Source organism: Crassostrea angulata, chromosome 7, assembly GCF_025612915.1.
Source record: "Crassostrea angulata isolate pt1a10 chromosome 7, ASM2561291v2, whole genome shotgun sequence".
NCBI lineage: Eukaryota > Metazoa > Mollusca > Bivalvia > Ostreida > Ostreidae > Magallana > Magallana angulata.
The window spans coordinates 55,060,918-55,079,591 of record NC_069117.1 but is presented as its reverse complement, the minus strand read 5'-3'; the positions used below and the strand labels follow the sequence as shown (position 1 = coordinate 55,079,591).

Below are 18,674 nucleotides of genomic sequence, written 5' to 3'. Positions count from 1 at the left end.
CATTGTACACCGGAACTAGACAATTCGGACGTTGTTGTCGGTTCTGCGGAGAGCCCGAAAGGACTTAGTTAAGTGACAGAAAATGGATAGGTGATAGTACGGAAATTCCATCATTATTTTTTATAGTAAGATGACCAGCCTTCCTCCCATTGGCATCCGGTTGCTTTCGTCGCTTGATGGAACTCCAAATTCAAGTCGAACATTCAGGTAAGCTGAGACTGAATTTCACTGATTATAACTAATATATCCCATTTGGGAGATTGGTCCCAACCTGTATAATAAGTCAGCTGAATTTGCTAACATTTAGAATTCAAACTTTTTAGTATATGGCTTTCTTCAATGGAAATTTTAATATTTTGTATACTCTGAACTTGAGATCACAACAACTTATGTAGTTTGGTTTGCATTTTCACCTGGAATCGCTTTAGGATTTGGGCTTCCAGCTGCATACCGCAGTTTAGCTGTATAGTGGTAGTGTTATTAATTGATTTACCACAGGCAAAATGCGTCCACCCTAATCCCTTTGTCTAATTTACATTTATTGTTATCAATTCTTAAGTGTTTACAGGTGTAATTGTAAACCAAACTTCTATAGACTGATAAATCATTCAATGTTATCAACACATCAAAGTGTAGAAAATATGTTAAAATTTCCATACACCAATAGAATAAAATTGTATCATTACACACAAACACTCATAGGTGTACATGGGTTCTTTTCAAATGTTAGTTTCAACTGTTTGGGTGATATGGAATTTAGTTTAATAATTGTTGTTCATGCAATACGTAAAAGAACAAATTGTTTTAAATACATGTATCATTTTTGGTTGTCAGGTGTTACTCAAACAATTTTTCAGACCAAAACATCCCCATATATTCTTTTTTATCTGTTCTTCCATTTTGGTAAAATCAACACAAACTGATTTCTACATGAAATGTTTAATTTATGATATAAACTTAATTGTAAATCTTGGGAGAGTTCAACTACATGTAACTATGGGTTAATTATTTGACTTGCTAGTATGTTATCTTAAAATTTTTTATTATACTGTGATTGTTCATCAAAATTTGTGAATAGTTTCACAGTACATGTAGTTTCATAATCATAAATGACAATGGATGGTTGCCAAAAATATGTTGAGCTTTAGAAGTTAGTACTAGTGACCTATATGTACATGATGTGTGTTTGTTTTATATAGATAGCATAAAGGCAATAACTAAAACTACATGTACTCATAACATTTCAAATCCTAGATACACAAAGTAAACTTAGAGTACTGTACTTTCGTGTTAGTGAGGGGTCATATGGTAAAATCTCTTGACCTTTGGCAAATGATGTTTGTCATGAGTGAAGATAGCTAGTGTGTAAATGTACATGTAATGTAAGCTTGTCTTAACCTTGTATGGCTCACACATAAAGAAACCTTGTCTGCCTGACACATAACCTAATTTCTTAATCACATACATAGATCTTTGTTAGAAGTATTACTGATTTGGTAATAATCATTTCATAACAATATCTATGTAATTGCATGTACATGTGATTATATTATATAATAAGGAAGTCTCAAACAGAGCACTTATGATTACTGGTACATGCATGTAAATTGAAAGAAAATTATTTGTTCAATCAATCACTGTACAGTGTTTTACATTTTCATAAAATAAAATTGCAGTTCTTAAGCTGGTTTCTGAAAATTAAATTGTAAATATTATTCAATGATCAAGAAGTGCATACTTTTGCATACATACGACTGTATGAATGCTAAATTTTATGCAAATTAATTAGCATTCTTTTTCTTTTATTTACTTTAATAACATTCTGAAACTAAATGCATACAATATCTAAAGGGTCTGCCATTTTTTTTCATATGGGTGTCTTGCTATGTAATTTTGCTGAACAAGAATCAGCTGTTTAAATTATACAGTAACTTGTGCTACTCTCAGAACGCTTTTCTTTATATTTCTACTTTCTTATGTTGTATTTAACAGCAAACACAGGAAAAGGGTCACTCTCATATTGTGAGAGATAAAAAAAAATGTGCAGATTTTTGAAAATTGCTTTTATTTAAATATATATATATATACCAGGTAATTAGTACCAATTACTTATTTTAGACCAAAAAATTACTTTAAAAAAAAAAATTCTGAATGTTATATGAATAATACATGTACATGCACATTCCTTAGATAAATCGATAGACACTAAACAACTTGAAAGAAGTATTGATCTATGCATATGCTGAAAAATTACACAAACATTACACAAACATTATAGATTCATTTGTCAAGGGAAGAGCAGAGATGGCCATATATTTTTCATCAAATACAATGTTGACAGCTGTTCTTAAGAGTGTCTATGTTAGCAGCAGTTTGTAAAATGATGATTTTTATTCATACTAAGTTCATGGATGTGGCCATTGATTTGTGGAGTTATGTATTTCTCTATATTTTTGTTGCAGGTATAAGATATTCATCCTGATATTCACATTTCTGTGTTACACCAGCTATCACCTATCCAGAAAGCCCATAAGTGTAGTCAAGGTAAATACTCTTAGAGAGAACTAAACAAGCATCTATATCTCTACCTCCCACCAACCTTACCTTTAACAAATCCCCAATTCATGGTCAAATCATTTATTTAAGGAATAAGGAGTCATTCTTTGGGTATTATGAGGTGAATATTTGGGTAGGGGCATGATCAAATCCAATAAATGATAGATATTCATGCCCCGACTGATATTATCACCTCATAATATACAAAGAATGTTTCCTTATTACTTATGTATCTATATAATTTTTAGCAATGGTACAATTAAATATTTGAATATAAATAAGCAAACCCCGCTTGCGCCCCAATTATATGATTGTCATTTGAATTTATTGGACTGGTACATAGTGTTATCACAGGCAAAGACACTGAAAAATGTAAATATTATATAATGATACAAACACAATAAATCATTAACTCATTTCTCTGTTTGTTATTTAATTCACTTTTTGTACACACTGGAGATATGGTTACAGCCTATCATGTCACTAGCATTTTCTCACTTTTTTTTAAAGTGATTGTTTCATTTAGACATTTTAAACTTCATTTTTACTTAACAGTCATGAAAACTTACTTGTAAAAGAAAATAGACAAGTGCACTGTTGTGCATTGGCAATGCAGTTAATATCTTTGTACCAATGTTAATGATTACCCAATAACACCCCAACCCACCCATCAAGCATTTATATTGAATGATTAAATGCCTTAGTTTACAGCAGACCTTTGATTGTCTTGAAAATGTGTCATTGTCTTCAGTAAAGTTCATGTCAGCACGATAGAGGGCCGTGATGACATCTTGAAACTAGTCTGAGAGATATTTGTCTATCGCAGAATTATCTAAGGCGCAAATAGATTTAAAAATCCCATATCAAACAAATACTGCTAATAAAATTGATAATGAGAAAGCTGGCTTCTTGATAGAGTTATTTATGTAGATTAGATCATTTATCCTGATCTTGAATTGAGATCACCAGAAGGTCTCTCAGTTCTTATTGGACATAGTAGATTACTTGTTAAATCCTGGTTCAAAAACAAGTTTGATGCGTAATATGTTGAAATCATGCACTTGTACTGAAAGTGCTTGTCCTTGTCCTATTATGATATAAAGTAATCAGCTGCTTTTGGTTCTAGCACATGCCATAAGTATTGTAAGTGTACTTTACTTGTGCATGATTTGATATTTTGCTTCATTCAACAACTACCAGTATACTAATTGTCATGTATTTTTTCCTCCACTGACAGAGTGTCCTCAACAGAAACTGCTCGCTGTCCATCAGTGACCCCAGTGTGGTGGTCAACACCTCCTCCCATGGAAACAACACTAAGTGGTGCGACTGGAAACCGTTCGGTAATTAGTGACCATTATCGCAATCAATACTTTACCACTCACAATCAATTAAAGATATCAAGAATTCTTCCTGTTCACAATGTACAATTGTAATAGCTCATCAAGCACATTGGTTGCTATACATGTATATGCAAATGATTTAATATCAAATCATACATGGTTTTATGAGTATGAATGTGTGTAAAACATGTTGTGATAAGAAATTCAATCCATGAAATTCCCCTATGGCCACAACAAATCATATTTGTCAGAGTTATCATATGTGAACCAAAGATAATCTTTTAAACTATTTTCCTCTTTTGTGAGGAAGTTTTTGTTTTTGAATGACAAAGTATCTAATAGCAAATCTCTGAAATACTTGCCCTACCCTACCTACCGACATAACCAGTGGGTGACAGGGGTAGGGAACCTCTCGTTGAGTCTGATTAACCACTCTGTGCTAGCTACAGTAGTTAACAAGTGTACCAGTGTAAAGAAGACTATATCTGAGAATTTGTTGTTTTTATTGTAGATCAGGACAATGCGGGCTCCCTCCTGGGAAGTCTGGACCTGGCCTATCTGTTCTCCTACGCTGTCGGAATGTTTATTAGGTACGGTTATCAATGTCCAGTCTAATATTTCCTTTATTTATCTCTCACGGATTTGATCTCTTTTAATTGATGATAATGGATAATTAAAAGTATTTTGTTGATGTGATGTCTAGTATGTGCATAATCTGTCTGTTTCTTCTGATGTTCAGACTTTATCATGGATCAGTGATGCTGCACTTTTAAAGGCTAGAAAAATTTAAAAAAAAAAAAACTTTAATGAATATCATTTTAATTTCCTCCATCATTCAATTGAATATGACTGCATGTTTCTCACGAGTAATGGCAAATTTGGTTATTTATGTACATGTCTATGTTGTGAATGCAGTATACTGGTATTCAAATGAAGGGTTAAGTTAGGTCATTTAAAGACCATAGATGATACTGTATATCCTTCCAAGGCTTTACGGTCAATGTACGGAATGTTCTGACCAGATACTCTTGTGACCCAATCTCTACATTACTCTGTAACCAAAGAGGCAATAATTGCACTCTAGTCTGACCATGATTTAGTCAAAGAAACAAAGTCACAGTGACCTCTGAGTCTTGTATAGGGTCCTGCTAAATATAGGACTTTTGGGGGGAAATCGTACTGCTTACTTTATTAAGAAGTGGACAAAAGATTCCTACAGTGTACATTTAATGGACAAAATTTTATTTAATTAGATAATTTGTTTAACTAGAAAGTGTCAGTATTAAATTATTTCTATGTACCCACACTTGCTCTCATTTTGTGTAAAACAATTTAGTCAACCATTTACAGAAAAAATATGTTCCTTTTTGACAAAACTCTCACTGTTTCTACAGTTTAGTGACAACTTTTAAAAATTTTTGAAGAATAGTAATTATTTGACTTAAACTATCAGTCTATTCTTATAGATAAACAGTACTGTTCACGCATACATTGGTGACAATCACAGACACAAAGTCAAGGTGACTTATTGTTATCTGAGGATTTTGCATACTTCCTCTGTGAAGGTTGAGGAGGTCCCCCAGAAGGATGACCTCTTGGCCTTATCTTAGTGATATGCTTCACAGTTTGTGACCCATTCTCATTTTTGGCCCATTCTTATTTCATTTCCTGTCTAGCTATCAAAATGCGTTCCTGATTTTGAAACAGTTGATAGCTGTAACACAGCGGTTGTACAAATCGAGAATCTAGCCAAATTGAGATATAGGGAAGGTCGAGCAAGATAAAAGGGGAAGCTCAGTAAGACAAAGGGGGATGTTTGAGGAACCTATCATGATTATTTCATTATCACTAAGACAATGTGTATTATCTAGCTATCGTCCTAGACACAGTGTCCAGAAAAAATTTAATGTTTGACTAGATGACTACCAATCGTAAATCTGAATCAAGCATATTCAGGTCTTCTTAATTTGCAATCTTTTCTTCAGTTTATTAACTGGGTTTTCCATTGGAAAAATCCGTTAATTGAAATGGTGAAAATGGCAGGCGGGCAGGCAGGGGGTGGCGGGTGGGCAGCTGCCAAAAGGGTACCCTCATTGTACGGATAATTCCTCTTACAGTTTTCAAGATAGGAAGTTGTTCTTTTGCAGATCAATAATACATATATCAGAGGTGTGCTTATTGCTAGGATTTTGATTTCTGATTATTAATGAAAAAAATACCAGCTTTTGAACTTAGTCGTTTTTGGCAAAATATTGCATACAGGGTACTCCATTTCACTGGATATTGTAGGTAGTATTATCAATTCAGGGTTGACATGGATTATGTATACAGTTCACATAAAAGAAAACCCGGTTTGCTGTCACATTGACAGCTTTTCACTTGTTACAAAGTTTTGTTGCAGTACTATAAATGCCACCTTCACACAACAATGGTACAAGAGGTGTTGTAAAAGCTATGAATAGTTTTTCTTAAGTCACCGGATGAATGAGAGGTTGTTCTGTATATTAGATGTTTGGATGAGAGAGAGGTTGTTCTGTATATTAGATGTTTTGATAGGATGCAATGATTTTAATGAAATAATTGAAACTAAGTTTGTAGACTTAATTGTAGTGGGACAGTAAGTTTTTGACGTTAATTGTTTTTCTTTATGTGTCTGTAGTGGACAGGTGGCTGAGCGGGTCCATCTTCGGTACTTCCTGTCTGCGGGGATGATCAGCAGTGGCATCATGACAATCCTGTTTGGGATGGGCTATTTCTGGAATATCCACAATATCGCCTTCTTTATTGGAATCCAGGTGAAACATCAAACCAATGTTCATCACTAAATAATAATCCATCAAAACTCATACTCGTCAAACAAGACAGACAAAGTCATTGGAGCTGGTGTAGCAAAATTTTATAAGAGAATGCACTCAAAGATTTTAGGAAACCACCTATATGTATATGAATATACATGTATTATTTAAATAATACGGAAGTACAAACTAACTTGATTTAAATAAAAATCAAACAAAAATGATTATATGAATATATGAATTCATTCATGTACATGTATTATTTTTACATATAGTTATATGTAAACTGTTTACTATTTTGAAACCTTATACAGTAATTTAAGAGTCTTAAATCACCATGAATGGTAGATAAACAATTCTGAACTTTTAACCTTGGCTTGATCATTGACTGTCATGGCACATATTCTTACTGGCAACCCCTGATCAGCCTTATGAATTCATTATTATTTTTACATATATATAGTTACAAGTAAACTGTTTACTATTTTGAAACCTTATACAGTAATTCAAGAGTCTTAAATCACCATTACTGGTAGATAAACAATTCTGACTTTTAACCTTGGCTTGATCATTGAATGTCATGGCACATATTCTTACTGGCAACCCCTGATCAGCCTTAAGTATAGATCTTTTTATATTGAGTACAGTAGTTAGTACCTTGGACTGTTTCAGGTTATCGGAGGACTGGTACAGAGCAGTGGGTGGCCGTCTGTCGTCACCTGTGTGGGGAACTGGTACGGCAAAGGGAAGTAAGTGCTACAACTCTTACATGTTTGTCTGGTCTCTGTCACACTGCAGCTAAATACATGTATCTTATTAAATTTGTATTTCTGATTTTTAGATAGAGCTGAATTTATTCAAGTCAATTAAGCTGAATAAGTTTAACAAGATCTGGTTTTATCCTAGTTGGTACTTATAGGGGTAAATGAGATTTAAATCAAAATACTTGTAGAATAGATGTTGTCTGAGGTTTATGACCTTAATTGTGGCTTGCCTGACTTTAATAACTTTTCTGATTAGACGAGGCCTGATTATGGGAATCTGGAATTCCCATACATCAGTAGGGAACATCTTGGGATCTCTTATTGCTGGGATCTTTGTGAACACTGCCTGGGGCTGGTCCTTTATTGTTCCCGGAATAATCATCGGTACACTAGGAATCCTGGTATTCTTCTTTATGGTACCAAGTAAGTGACAATATCTAGTTCTTCAGGTTTAGTAAAGATGTTTTACTATTCCCTTTGAATTTCAAATTAACAAGACTAAGTCTGTAATTATTTTTATCCTAGATATTTTTATAAAATATCTTGCATGTAGTTTTTCTTTTAAATCAATTATTTTTTAGAGTAAAAAATAATTTATTTTTCATCCCAAAGCCTCCTAAAGGGTTGTCTTTAAAGTAATCAATATTTACAAATGAATCCTTTTAGAATTTGTTGGAAATGCATCAAATTTTCACCTTTTTTCCATATTTTTTGTATTTCTGTTCTAGGGATTTCTGTTCCTTTCTAATATATAAAAGCTATTGTGAAAAGTAACCAGATGGTGAAATTTTAAAAATATTAACCTCCTGGTTTGGTCCAGGGATTATATCATCAAAATTGCTTTTTTGTTATTAATGGCTCATCTCGTTTTATTTGGCATATTGCACCTAATTGCGGTATATACATGTATTGTCTTAGAAAAATAAATTCATGGTGAAAAAATCCATAGCCAACTCAAATAGATTCTCTCTGGATTTCATTTTAGGAATCTTACTTATTATCTTTTGAATGACGCCCTGAAAATTATTTCAAAGCTTAGAAAGTATGGTCATGAAGTTCTATGTAATAATACTGTATTTGCTCTATATATGTTCAAAATACAATGTATTCTAGTATGGTCTTTAGTAATGATTTGGACTTACTGGAAATAAAGTTTATCTTTTGCTGTTACCTAGGTCCTGAAGAGGTTAAATGTGAACTGCCGGATCAGTTGCCAGCAACAAAGGTCAGTCCAAATAAAGCAAAGATCAGCCTAGTGCTATCAAGAAATAAGATTGTTTCTCTCAACAAGTTGTTTGCTATTTCTAAATGAAATGATGTTTAGTTATAATTGCTGATTTTCAAGCCATGTAGGCTATGTAACCAACATGTCAAAGGAAAAGATAATGTGAAATTTGTGGACTCCCATTTTCACACAAATTGGGAATACATGTATAAAATTGTAACTGTATTCACTATTTTGGAGAATTCCCTATGAACAACTTTGATTGAGATAAAACATATTTTTGCAATTGAAAAATTACACTTTTAACTGTATAATATTTCTTTCAGTATACAGATAGAGCCACAGAAAGTTCTGATTTGGTAAGAAAAAGATGCTCATTTCTGTACGCATATTCTAAAATGAATTAAAGATAACAAAAGATGTACTGTAATGTTTGTTTGGTCCTAATGCAGAAAAGATAAATGAATTATCAAATACTTCCAGAACACAGAAAGTTACAAGGTAAAATCTGCTCAGGACTAACATTAGAAATAACAAACGCTTAACAATTAATAGTAGATGTTTATTTGCATGTGTGCAGTTTCATGACATGACTAACAAGTTTATCATACAATAGATAGATTAGTTTTTATTTTACTAAATTGATCTAATTGTCCTGCATGTTTTTTAACATCTGTGACATATGATATTGAAAGGAATGTTTTGAAGAATATTTGTGACAGAAAATAATGCAACGACTGCCTGTCAGAAGAGCATCCAGTTATTGACATGGTGCACGCTTAAGCTGCTATGTTTATATGCCTAGAAGTTTGTCTATTTATATATAATGCATGGCATTCATTTTATAGAAGAAAACAACATGTCACATCCCCATGGAGACCGTAAATAATAATAAGGCCATTGCCATGGAGACCGTAAATAATAATAAGACCATTGTAAGCAGGAATTTGAATTCATGCTCGACTACAACTGTCTAGTCTTTGTGTTCAGTGTTATTTGTTAGCTCAGCTAGTCTGCAGAGGGAGCTGTATAATACAAGCTTGGTTACAAGCTGTCTAGTGTCTATGTCTGATAGCTTGGTTATGGGTATATGTATCAATCAACAATATGTATTACTACAGCGATTATTTCCTGAGTAGTTGTTGCTTTGATTTTATTCTAATTGTGTTTTCCCAGCCACCCCATAAATATTACCCTAACTCTTGCTCAGGAGAGTTGGAATTAATATGTGAACATTGTGGCTCAAAAAATTTTGCATACTATATGCAAAGACAAAACTTATGAAATGTGTAATTGAATCGAATTAAAATAAAGCTCAAAGATGTACAGAGTTCACTACTTGGGGGTGGGGTGGGGGAAGGGGGGTATGAAGTGATGTAGCTACTAGATCAATAAATGGGTGTGAGACATTTGAAATGAGCAGAAAGATCACCTGTGTTCAAAATATTTTTTTTGTTCCACTCTTACAGGAGGATGACCCGTTGATTGAATCACTTAAGAGCGTCGATCGAATCAACGTATGTCTGAGACAGCACAGCCAAAACCCCCACTGACTCAGAACTAGTCCTTAAATTTAGCACAAGCCTGTACACTTTTATTCATTACCAAAAAAGAAACCTTACACACGGGTGAAATGATCAGAAAGTTCATTGACACAATTAAAGTGCCTAGTTATATGTATTACAAGCTGTGATCCACACTTCCATGCTATTTTTTTTTTTCAGAAAGTTGTGAAAAACTGTATAGTACATATCAGTATATATGTCATTAAAACTTGCTTGCTTTTTGTATTACCCCGAACAACTGACCAATGTAGTCATCCCGCTAGAAACTTGCCTGCCCTTCACATCTTACATAACCTGATATTTGAGAATGACACCATTTGACATATAGAAATGAATTTGGAATTATTTGGATTTATTTTGACATTTTCTTTTTTATTAAATATATCTTCATAATGTTATTGATTTAAGAGAGTTTTGATTAATTAAAAAATTTTAAATAACATTTGTAAGAAAAGTATATTTTCCTTTATGTGTGTGGTTTATTATCAGCTGACAGTTCATGGTTAATGTACTTATGTTTCAGGAATATGGAGCAACAAACAGTCAGTCCTCCCAAACTTCACTCATCTCATTGGACAAGTCCAAAGAGAAACCTATATCATTGTGGCGAGCTCTTTTCATCCCAGTAAGTCATCAAGTCGAAGAAACTAAAAATTTTTACATTTTAAGTCATCAAGTCAGAAAAACTCAAACTGACAACTGCTTAGTAAGTACATGTAAGTCATCAATAAGTCAGAGAGACTTAAACTCTTAGTACTAGATGTACATTATGAATCATCAAGTCAATTTAAGTACAACATTATAAGTCATCAAGTCACAGAAACTCAAACAGTGAACTACAAATGTAATTTGTAAGTCAGAGAAACTTAAATTGTAAATTTTATACTGTAGGTCATCAGTTTAAAGATTTTCAAACTGAGAACTAGATAGTAAGTCTAAGAGTAAGAGAAACTCTAAACTCTTAGAACTACATTGTAAGCCATCAATGCAGATATGGTAACATCTCTTTGCAGGGCGTGATTGAGTTTTCCCTCTGCCTGTTCTTTGCCAAACTTGTTAGTTATACATTCCTGTTTTGGTTGCCAAAATACATTCACGAAAAAGGTAAGTACCCTTACATCTCTTTTTAGTCAGATATATGAGGGTTGTTTGGACATTACTGAGACAACATAAATAATTCCCGATACATAAACAAGTTTGTGGTCAGGGTACCCTGTGCAAGCATAAACTCTGAGATTAAAAAACTTAAATAACTACTAAGTGTTGTTAGACCAACAATTGATAATGAAGGAAAGTCTATTTATTGTGACTAACATTTGTGCAAGTTTCACTAGTGTTTGAGTTGAAATATGGAGATAGTACAAGTATATTAACCAAGCAATAGAAATCTGACCATGACAGTTTATTAAATTTTGATGTCCAGGCGGTGCAGCCAATATACCAATATACATCAAATTGGTGGGAATCTCAGAAGAAGACCTTTTCATGACAAACATTTGCTTAAACAAAAACTATACAATGTAAAGAGGTCAAGCTTCATTTTTGTAATTTTTTGTTACTTATTGGTATTATTTAACTAGAATGAAAAAGAGACTAAATAGCATAAGCTTTTACTTTTAACACAAAAATTGATGTCAACAGTTCTTAAATATTTATAGAGTGACTGTAAGAGATATCCATAGAAAGTTGACTTTTGAGTAGAAAAAGCTGGATTTTTTGGGGTGTTTTTTCACAAAAAATCAAGAATAAAGAGAATGTTTAAAAATGTTGAATATAAAATGAAAGCAAAAGATGAGAAATGAAGAATAATTTGGTTTTCTGTTTGTTTGTAAGGTGTTTAAAACATAAAAACAAGGAAACGCATTAAAATGACGTTGCGATATCAATTAAGTTTTGGGTTGCTCCAGGTCACTAGATGTAAGTAAGTTTGTCAGCTTATCAGGAATGATCTAATGATGACATTGACTGGAAATTTTTCAAATCAATAAATGCTATCCAGGTTTACTTTCTGGTGAAATTTCAATGGGTTTTTTTATACCAAGGGAGTAAGAATAAATGTCTCAATAATTTCTGAACAGCCCTTGTATGTACATTTGTTGTGAATCTATTTTAATTGCAATATTTTTTTTACATCAAAATCCATTTTGATACCACATCATATTTCTGGTAGTTTACTTACAGTAAGTTCACAAATATGAATAATTTTAAGATCAAATGAATTTGAAAAAAAAAGTTATTTACTATGGTTTAGTACAAGATGAAGAGAATTTTCTATAGCCCTGTCTTCCATTGTAGCCAACTATGACCCAGAGAAGGCAGCCGACATTTCTACTCTGTTTGACGTTGGAGGGATTTTCGGTAATTTAAGACAATGTTACAATATTCCTGAAGCAAACTCAGAATCCTCACTCAATCAGTGCAAACATTAAAATTAAGATTCCAGTTTAAAATGACTTTATTTATAACAGTTTCCAGAGGAATAAAACAAACATTCTGGATGCTATTTTAAAACAATTAATGAGAGGTCTTAGATCCAAACTAACTATAATGCGGTGTACAGTTTAGTCAGTGATTGTGGTTCCGTTGTAGGTGGTATATCCGCTGGACTACTCTCGGATTTTACTGGTATGAGGGCAACCACCTGTGTCATCATGCTTACTCTCTCAGCCCCTGTGGTATGTACCAAAAGTCAGTAAAGTTTAATTGATAACTCAGAAAACCAATGAGTTCCTCTCCTTCTCCTCTGAAATTTTATTTTGATAATACTTTCTTTGTTTTTCAGTTGTATATCTATAATTTGTATGGCAGCTTGAGCCTAGCCCACAGTATAGGTAAGTCATTCCTCCACACAGTGTATGTAAGTTATAATGTATGTAAGTCATGCTACACACAGTGTACTTTCTACAGTATACATGTAGGTTTAAGTCATTGTACCAGTATATATACCAGAGATATCTACATACAGCTTACTCCACTTATATTGAAATTGCTTGTTTTGAAATTCTGCTTATTTTGAAATAGAAATAAATCCCCCGTTTTTGCCTCTCATTTTCTTTGCATTTATTCAACGGATATAATGAAATCGGCTATTTTGAAATATCGCTTATATTGAAGCCACTGATCGGTCCCCATAGATGATAATTAGTTGTTTTTATAACGGTTATATTGAAGTACTCCCTGGCGGCTGTCGTCATGGTTGGTGACAGTAATTATGCCAGACTGACCAGTTGATATACAAAGGTGTGAATTGATAAGCTCTCATCATGTGCGTTTTTATACTCCTTTTAAAAAGTAAAATTTATTCACTGTTGAATGTTTTATTTTTACGTATACGGATGTATTGAGGCTAGACGTAACATGGAAACCCCATGGAAAAGAAAAACCTTATCTTCGGACACTAAATACGAACTAGTTATGGCTATTGATAAAAGGTCAAAACCTAAATTCGAAATAGCAAAGGATTTTGAGATGATCGCGAGTACACTTACGATGATATACAAGCAGCATTCAGCAGTATTTGATGCATTTGAGTCTGGTGATTTTTCTCTAAAACGTAAAAGAATGCGATCGGAGATTATGATGAGGTTTAAGATAGTAACAAAATGAAACTTACAAAACTTACAGATATAATTTTAATCAAACTTTGAAGGACTAATATTTCATGTAATCTGTTCACTGTAATAGATAAATGATGACTAAATAATTCGTTCGGGTTTGGTTTTCTATGCTAACATCCGGATTGAACTTTCAAAAATGGCAGTTTCACATCTGTCAATTTCGCTTATATTGAAATACAGATATATTGAAATAATTTGCATGGTCCCCTGAATTTCAATATATCCGGAGTAGGCTATATCTTGGCTGGAATTATTAGTAATGGTTTTAATGTATGACTGCATTGGAAGAGCTCTCTTTTTTCCCAGACTACCCTTGGGTTTAAATATTCGTTGACAACCTTATCAAAAACCATGTTGTACATGTATTCTCTTTTCATTGATACATAATTTTATTATTAAAGAATTCATTTTTGTCTCCTTTATTATCCATAATCATAGTTACAGCTAATAGAGTCCCGCAGTGACCGCTGTATGTTTCATCATTTATCCTTCCAGGTCTCTCCATGGTGTGTGGTTTCTTTGTGAATGGCCCCTACGCTCTGATCACTACGGCAGTCAGTGCAGATTTGGGCACACACGAGGTCCTGAAGGGAAATGCTAAGGCCTTATCTACAGTCACTGCCATTATTGATGGAACAGGAAGTATAGGTTAGTATCTAAAAAATAAACCCAGCTGAACAGCAGCTTTTGAAAGATGTACTAGTATTATATAATGAATATTGAAGGTCCAACATTATTAAATCAATTTAGTATTTTTCTACCAATATATGAAATGGGTTTTGATTCACAATGGTCAACTCTTCTTTGATGTCTGTGAACATTTTACGGATTTTGAGACAAGGTTGACTGTGTTAACAGGAGCAGCTGTGGGTCCTCTACTGGCTGGCGTGATCGAGTCCTCAGGCTGGAACAACGTTTTCTACATGCTGATTGGTTCAGATATAATGGCATTATTGGTAAGCTCCTACATTTCATATCATCGGGAGTACACTAAAGTACAGGAGAATATCAAGCCCCTACAAACCTACATATCACACGGCCTTGGTGACTCGTTACGACTGGTCATTAGGCGGATCAGAAATATGGACTTTTTCTCCATGATCTCTTCTGGGTTTATTTTTACGATGATGTTTATTTTTTATCTGAATTACATATATAATTCTTGACAATGGGACAGACTTAGCATTTCAGAATGTTATGGAATCATATCTATTAGTATTATAAGCTATTTATCAACAAATTGGTCTGTGACATTCCTTTGAGTTTCATTTGTATGGATATATTGTGTAGTGCTTCCATGTTTTCATTGTTTTCTTGTGAATCTCATAACATGCATAATTTTTTTTTTGCCAGAAATCATTTCTTTATTCAGTGCTACTTTACAATGTGCATTTATAATTTTTTTGCAAGTGTTCATGATATTGATTACAGAACAATTGTTTAACTTTTTGCAACAAAGTAGATACCCAAACATCTACACGTAGAAACCGGGTATAGATTAACTTTCCCATGACTGATATTGCTATTGATTCTGTGCCCTCAAAAGATTTTTTTTATCTGTTTTTGTGCAAACTATGCATGAAGAGTTGCCTGAACAGATCATCTCAACAAGGTAGAAATCATAGTGTAACTCGCCTTATCACCTCCGTTTCTCTAAATATAGTGTTAATGGTCCTCAGCTGAGAGAGTTTGGTATTTAGGCCTTCATTCAAAGAAAGCAGTGATCATTTCACAGGATGTCAATCATCACATACATTCAGAAAGGCAGTAACATTAGCCTTTCTGCATCTATATCACAGTTGCTGACTTTTCTGGTTAATGGGGGATTTTTTTCGGGGGGGGGGGGGGGTGTTGAATTGATCCTTTTTTTTTTTTCAAGGATATTTAACAAGTTTGAAACCAAAACAATGAAATAGGTTATGCAATGAATTGGTAATGGATATTAATTAAAAAGCAAACTAAAACTATATACTATCACAGCTTAAGACTAAGGTTTTAATGCGTGTGTTGAAGAATTTCCAAGAGAGAGACAAACTCAGCTGAGGAATTTTGGATGCACATAACATTTTGTATCACCATTGTTTATTAATCAGAAACTTCATTTGTAATAGTTTATCACCTCTCATCTTCATCTTATCAAAAGAGGCTGCTTGTCTTTCTATTTACTTGTTTTTCAGTATTCTTATAATGGCGGCTGTTTATAAAATCTATTTCTGTAACACCTGTGTTAATTTACCCTGCATTAAGCTTGTCCTGGAGGCCACTACATCATCCATGTATCATTCTAGAATCATGATTGTGCTTCGTTCTGAGTTTTCAGTGATGATAAGACATTAACATGTAACACATTTGTCATTCTCTTAATTCTTTGGGTTTGCTTTGTCATTGTATAGGTAACAATTTGCATTTTTAGTATTCCAGTGCACACTAGTTATATTTTACAAACACAAACCATAACAAACCTTGACCTAAAAATAAAAAAATACCTGAATTTTTTAAATTTTACTTGTACACTGCATTTGGACATGGAAATTTTTGTATTAATGTTGCTTTTAGCTGACTCCTGCTACTGTTGATATTGAGTTGATATTTTCATGAGATATCTAACATTAAACATTTATCATAAGTTTGTATTTCCTGTATCATCTAGTGTATGGATTCTCTAAAGTCCAACATTTTGATATACTGATCTATAGTGTTGTATTATTGGGTGGATTATCCCAGGATTATATAATCAATGTGCTGTTACTGATCTGACTATGAAGATATAATCTCCGCTGATTTTTGCTAAAGCTATCATTAATGTCAACAAAATGTATATACTGAATACTCCTTAAAATCTATAAATATTTAAAGATCTGGAAAGTAATACATGTAAAATAAACAATTCCACTGGAGTCTGCTGCTCTTTGAATCTCTGATAATTTGTGATAGTATTTACTGTATCTCCATATTTATTCCAAGATATGACCAATAATAACAAAGTTTTCTCTTTCCTCACAGCTTTTACTTCGACTTTTGTACAAAGAGATCTCCTCATCTCTGCGCAGGAGCTAACTAGACCCTGGCTGCCCTTCCTGTGGCCCCGTTTCTGGACCATCTTGATCTCACTTGGGGAATCCCCCATCAACCCCCTCCCTGTGATACCAGAAATTTTATTCGTATCTTAAATCACCTTTTAAAAATATATTTTTTAAATTTTAATATTTTTTTAATCTAAAGCACAAAATACTTAGTTTTAATTTGTCAGCAGACAACAAATTGTTGATTGATTGTTTAATTAAAGTTTTTTACTTGGGATCTTTTATAGAGATGTAACTTTCTGTGTGTTGTACTTAATTGCTCAATTTTAATTACTTGGTGTTTACACGAGAAGACATTTTATTCAACTCAATTTCAAAGTAGTCTAAATTTGATATCTTGAAGATTAGTATGTTAAATACTATAGAGATTTTAAGGTCCTTGGCGCTATTTCTATGTATAGATAACCCAATATCTAGAAGCCTTTGAAACCTAGACATTTTTCCTTGTTCTGATGAATTTGGGATTCAATTTTGTCTTAAACACTTCATATATCATGTCTATTATCGTCAAAAATTAAATTGAAAACCATCTTTCAATGGTTTGTTTGTACATGTTAATACTCAGTCTGTTATAATAGCCTTCCCTCTTTGGTTCAGTCACTTGGCCAGAATTATAACATTATCATGTCATGGGTATTCATCTCATCAAGTATTACTTGTTTGTTGTCAGACTTGAAAGTTTTATTTGTTATAGTGGGATGCATTATGTTTGTTAACTTTAATATTTTATCAAATTATTATTATCAATTTTTTAGATAGATATAAAGAATAAGTGATGATTATTGTTTAGGTTAATCAATGATTAAAAAACTTACTGTTAAATGAAGGCATTGTTAGCTTGTTTAAGGAAAAATAAAGTGCCCATGCAGTGTGAAAAGTTGTTCATATGTACACATGTATATATATTTTTTGTTTGATATTTTTCTTTTTGATGAATTTGGCATTCACACTGTCCTGATAAAAATGTCATATGAATATTGCGTGTTCAGTTTCTATTTTGCAATTATTGTGCCATTATTTCAACTGAACGTGAGACAATCAACATTAATACTGAAGAATGTTCGCCAGAGTTACTGCATCAAATCGATGTCAAAGTTTACTTTTATAAAAGAAATAAAACAAATGCAATAATTAATAGTGTATCTTTTATTGTTATGTAATAGTTGGCTTGTACGTATCTGTGTTGCTTGTAGATTTCTCAATACCTTTTTACATATAATATAAAACATTCATTGTTAAATATGATTAACTTTACTCCCTGCATAAAGAATTGTACAGAGATGGTATTCCAGAACCAATAGATTTCATCTATTTTTTTACTATTTCCTCTTTTGTTTTATGTACAGAAAAAAAATGGAAAACCATATTTCAAAATGTTTTAATTTTGTTCAACAGAGTTTTAAAAAATTATTTTTAGTTGCCCAATGATATGTCTGTTCAATTTTGTGTTTCAATTTAAGAAATTGAGATGCTGTGAATGGATTTGTTCACATTTAAATGCAAAGCATTTGAGATATTTGATACAAAAACCTTACAATGATCTGTCTGCCCATCTGATATCATTTTTAGGGATTATTATATCTTCTCCCTGTTTGGTCCAATTTAGCTCAAACTTTACCAACGATGCTTTTTCAAGAATACACGAAGAACAGTGTTCATAAACAAATTATCTAGATCAAGGGTTATGCACATGTAAATACTTAACCAGACCAAATTTTCTCTCTCC

General features: G+C 32.8%; 1 protein-coding gene across 4 annotated transcripts; it reads left to right on the top strand.

The window, feature by feature from the left end:
• Positions 1-18,083, top strand: LOC128192089 (glucose-6-phosphate exchanger SLC37A2-like). Of its 4 annotated transcripts, none has more exons than XM_052864532.1 (18): positions 1-207; positions 2,463-2,544; positions 3,794-3,899; positions 4,411-4,489; positions 6,559-6,694; positions 7,367-7,443; positions 7,715-7,881; positions 8,634-8,683; positions 9,010-9,042; positions 9,532-9,618; positions 10,772-10,873; positions 11,262-11,352; positions 12,544-12,606; positions 12,838-12,923; positions 13,031-13,079; positions 14,361-14,513; positions 14,724-14,821; positions 16,869-18,083. In XM_052864532.1, exons 1-18 carry the CDS (start codon positions 131-133, stop codon positions 16,920-16,922), a joined length of 1,590 nt encoding a protein of 529 aa, XP_052720492.1. In that variant the 5' UTR covers positions 1-130; the 3' UTR covers positions 16,923-18,083. The 4 variants fall into 4 exon arrangements, with proteins under 4 accessions (XP_052720492.1, XP_052720493.1, XP_052720494.1 ...); XM_052864533.1 differs by lacking the exon at positions 9,532-9,618 and adding an exon at positions 10,153-10,200 and having other exon boundaries at positions 2-207; XM_052864534.1 differs by lacking the exon at positions 9,532-9,618 and adding an exon at positions 9,167-9,184 and having other exon boundaries at positions 2-207.
• Positions 18,084-18,674: the final 591 nt, after the last annotated feature.

Bases quoted from the DNA above. Each gene is read 5' to 3' on its own strand.
- LOC128192089 (XM_052864532.1), top strand. From the start codon at position 131: ATGACCAGCCTTCCTCCCATTGGCATCCGGTTGCTTTCGTCGCTTGAT. The intron at 7,882-8,633 runs GTAAGTGACAAT...GCTGTTACCTAG, and splicing joins ATTCTTCTTTATGGTACCAA to GTCCTGAAGAGGTTAAATGT. The intron at 10,874-11,261 runs GTAAGTCATCAA...ATCTCTTTGCAG, and splicing joins GGCGAGCTCTTTTCATCCCA to GGCGTGATTGAGTTTTCCCT.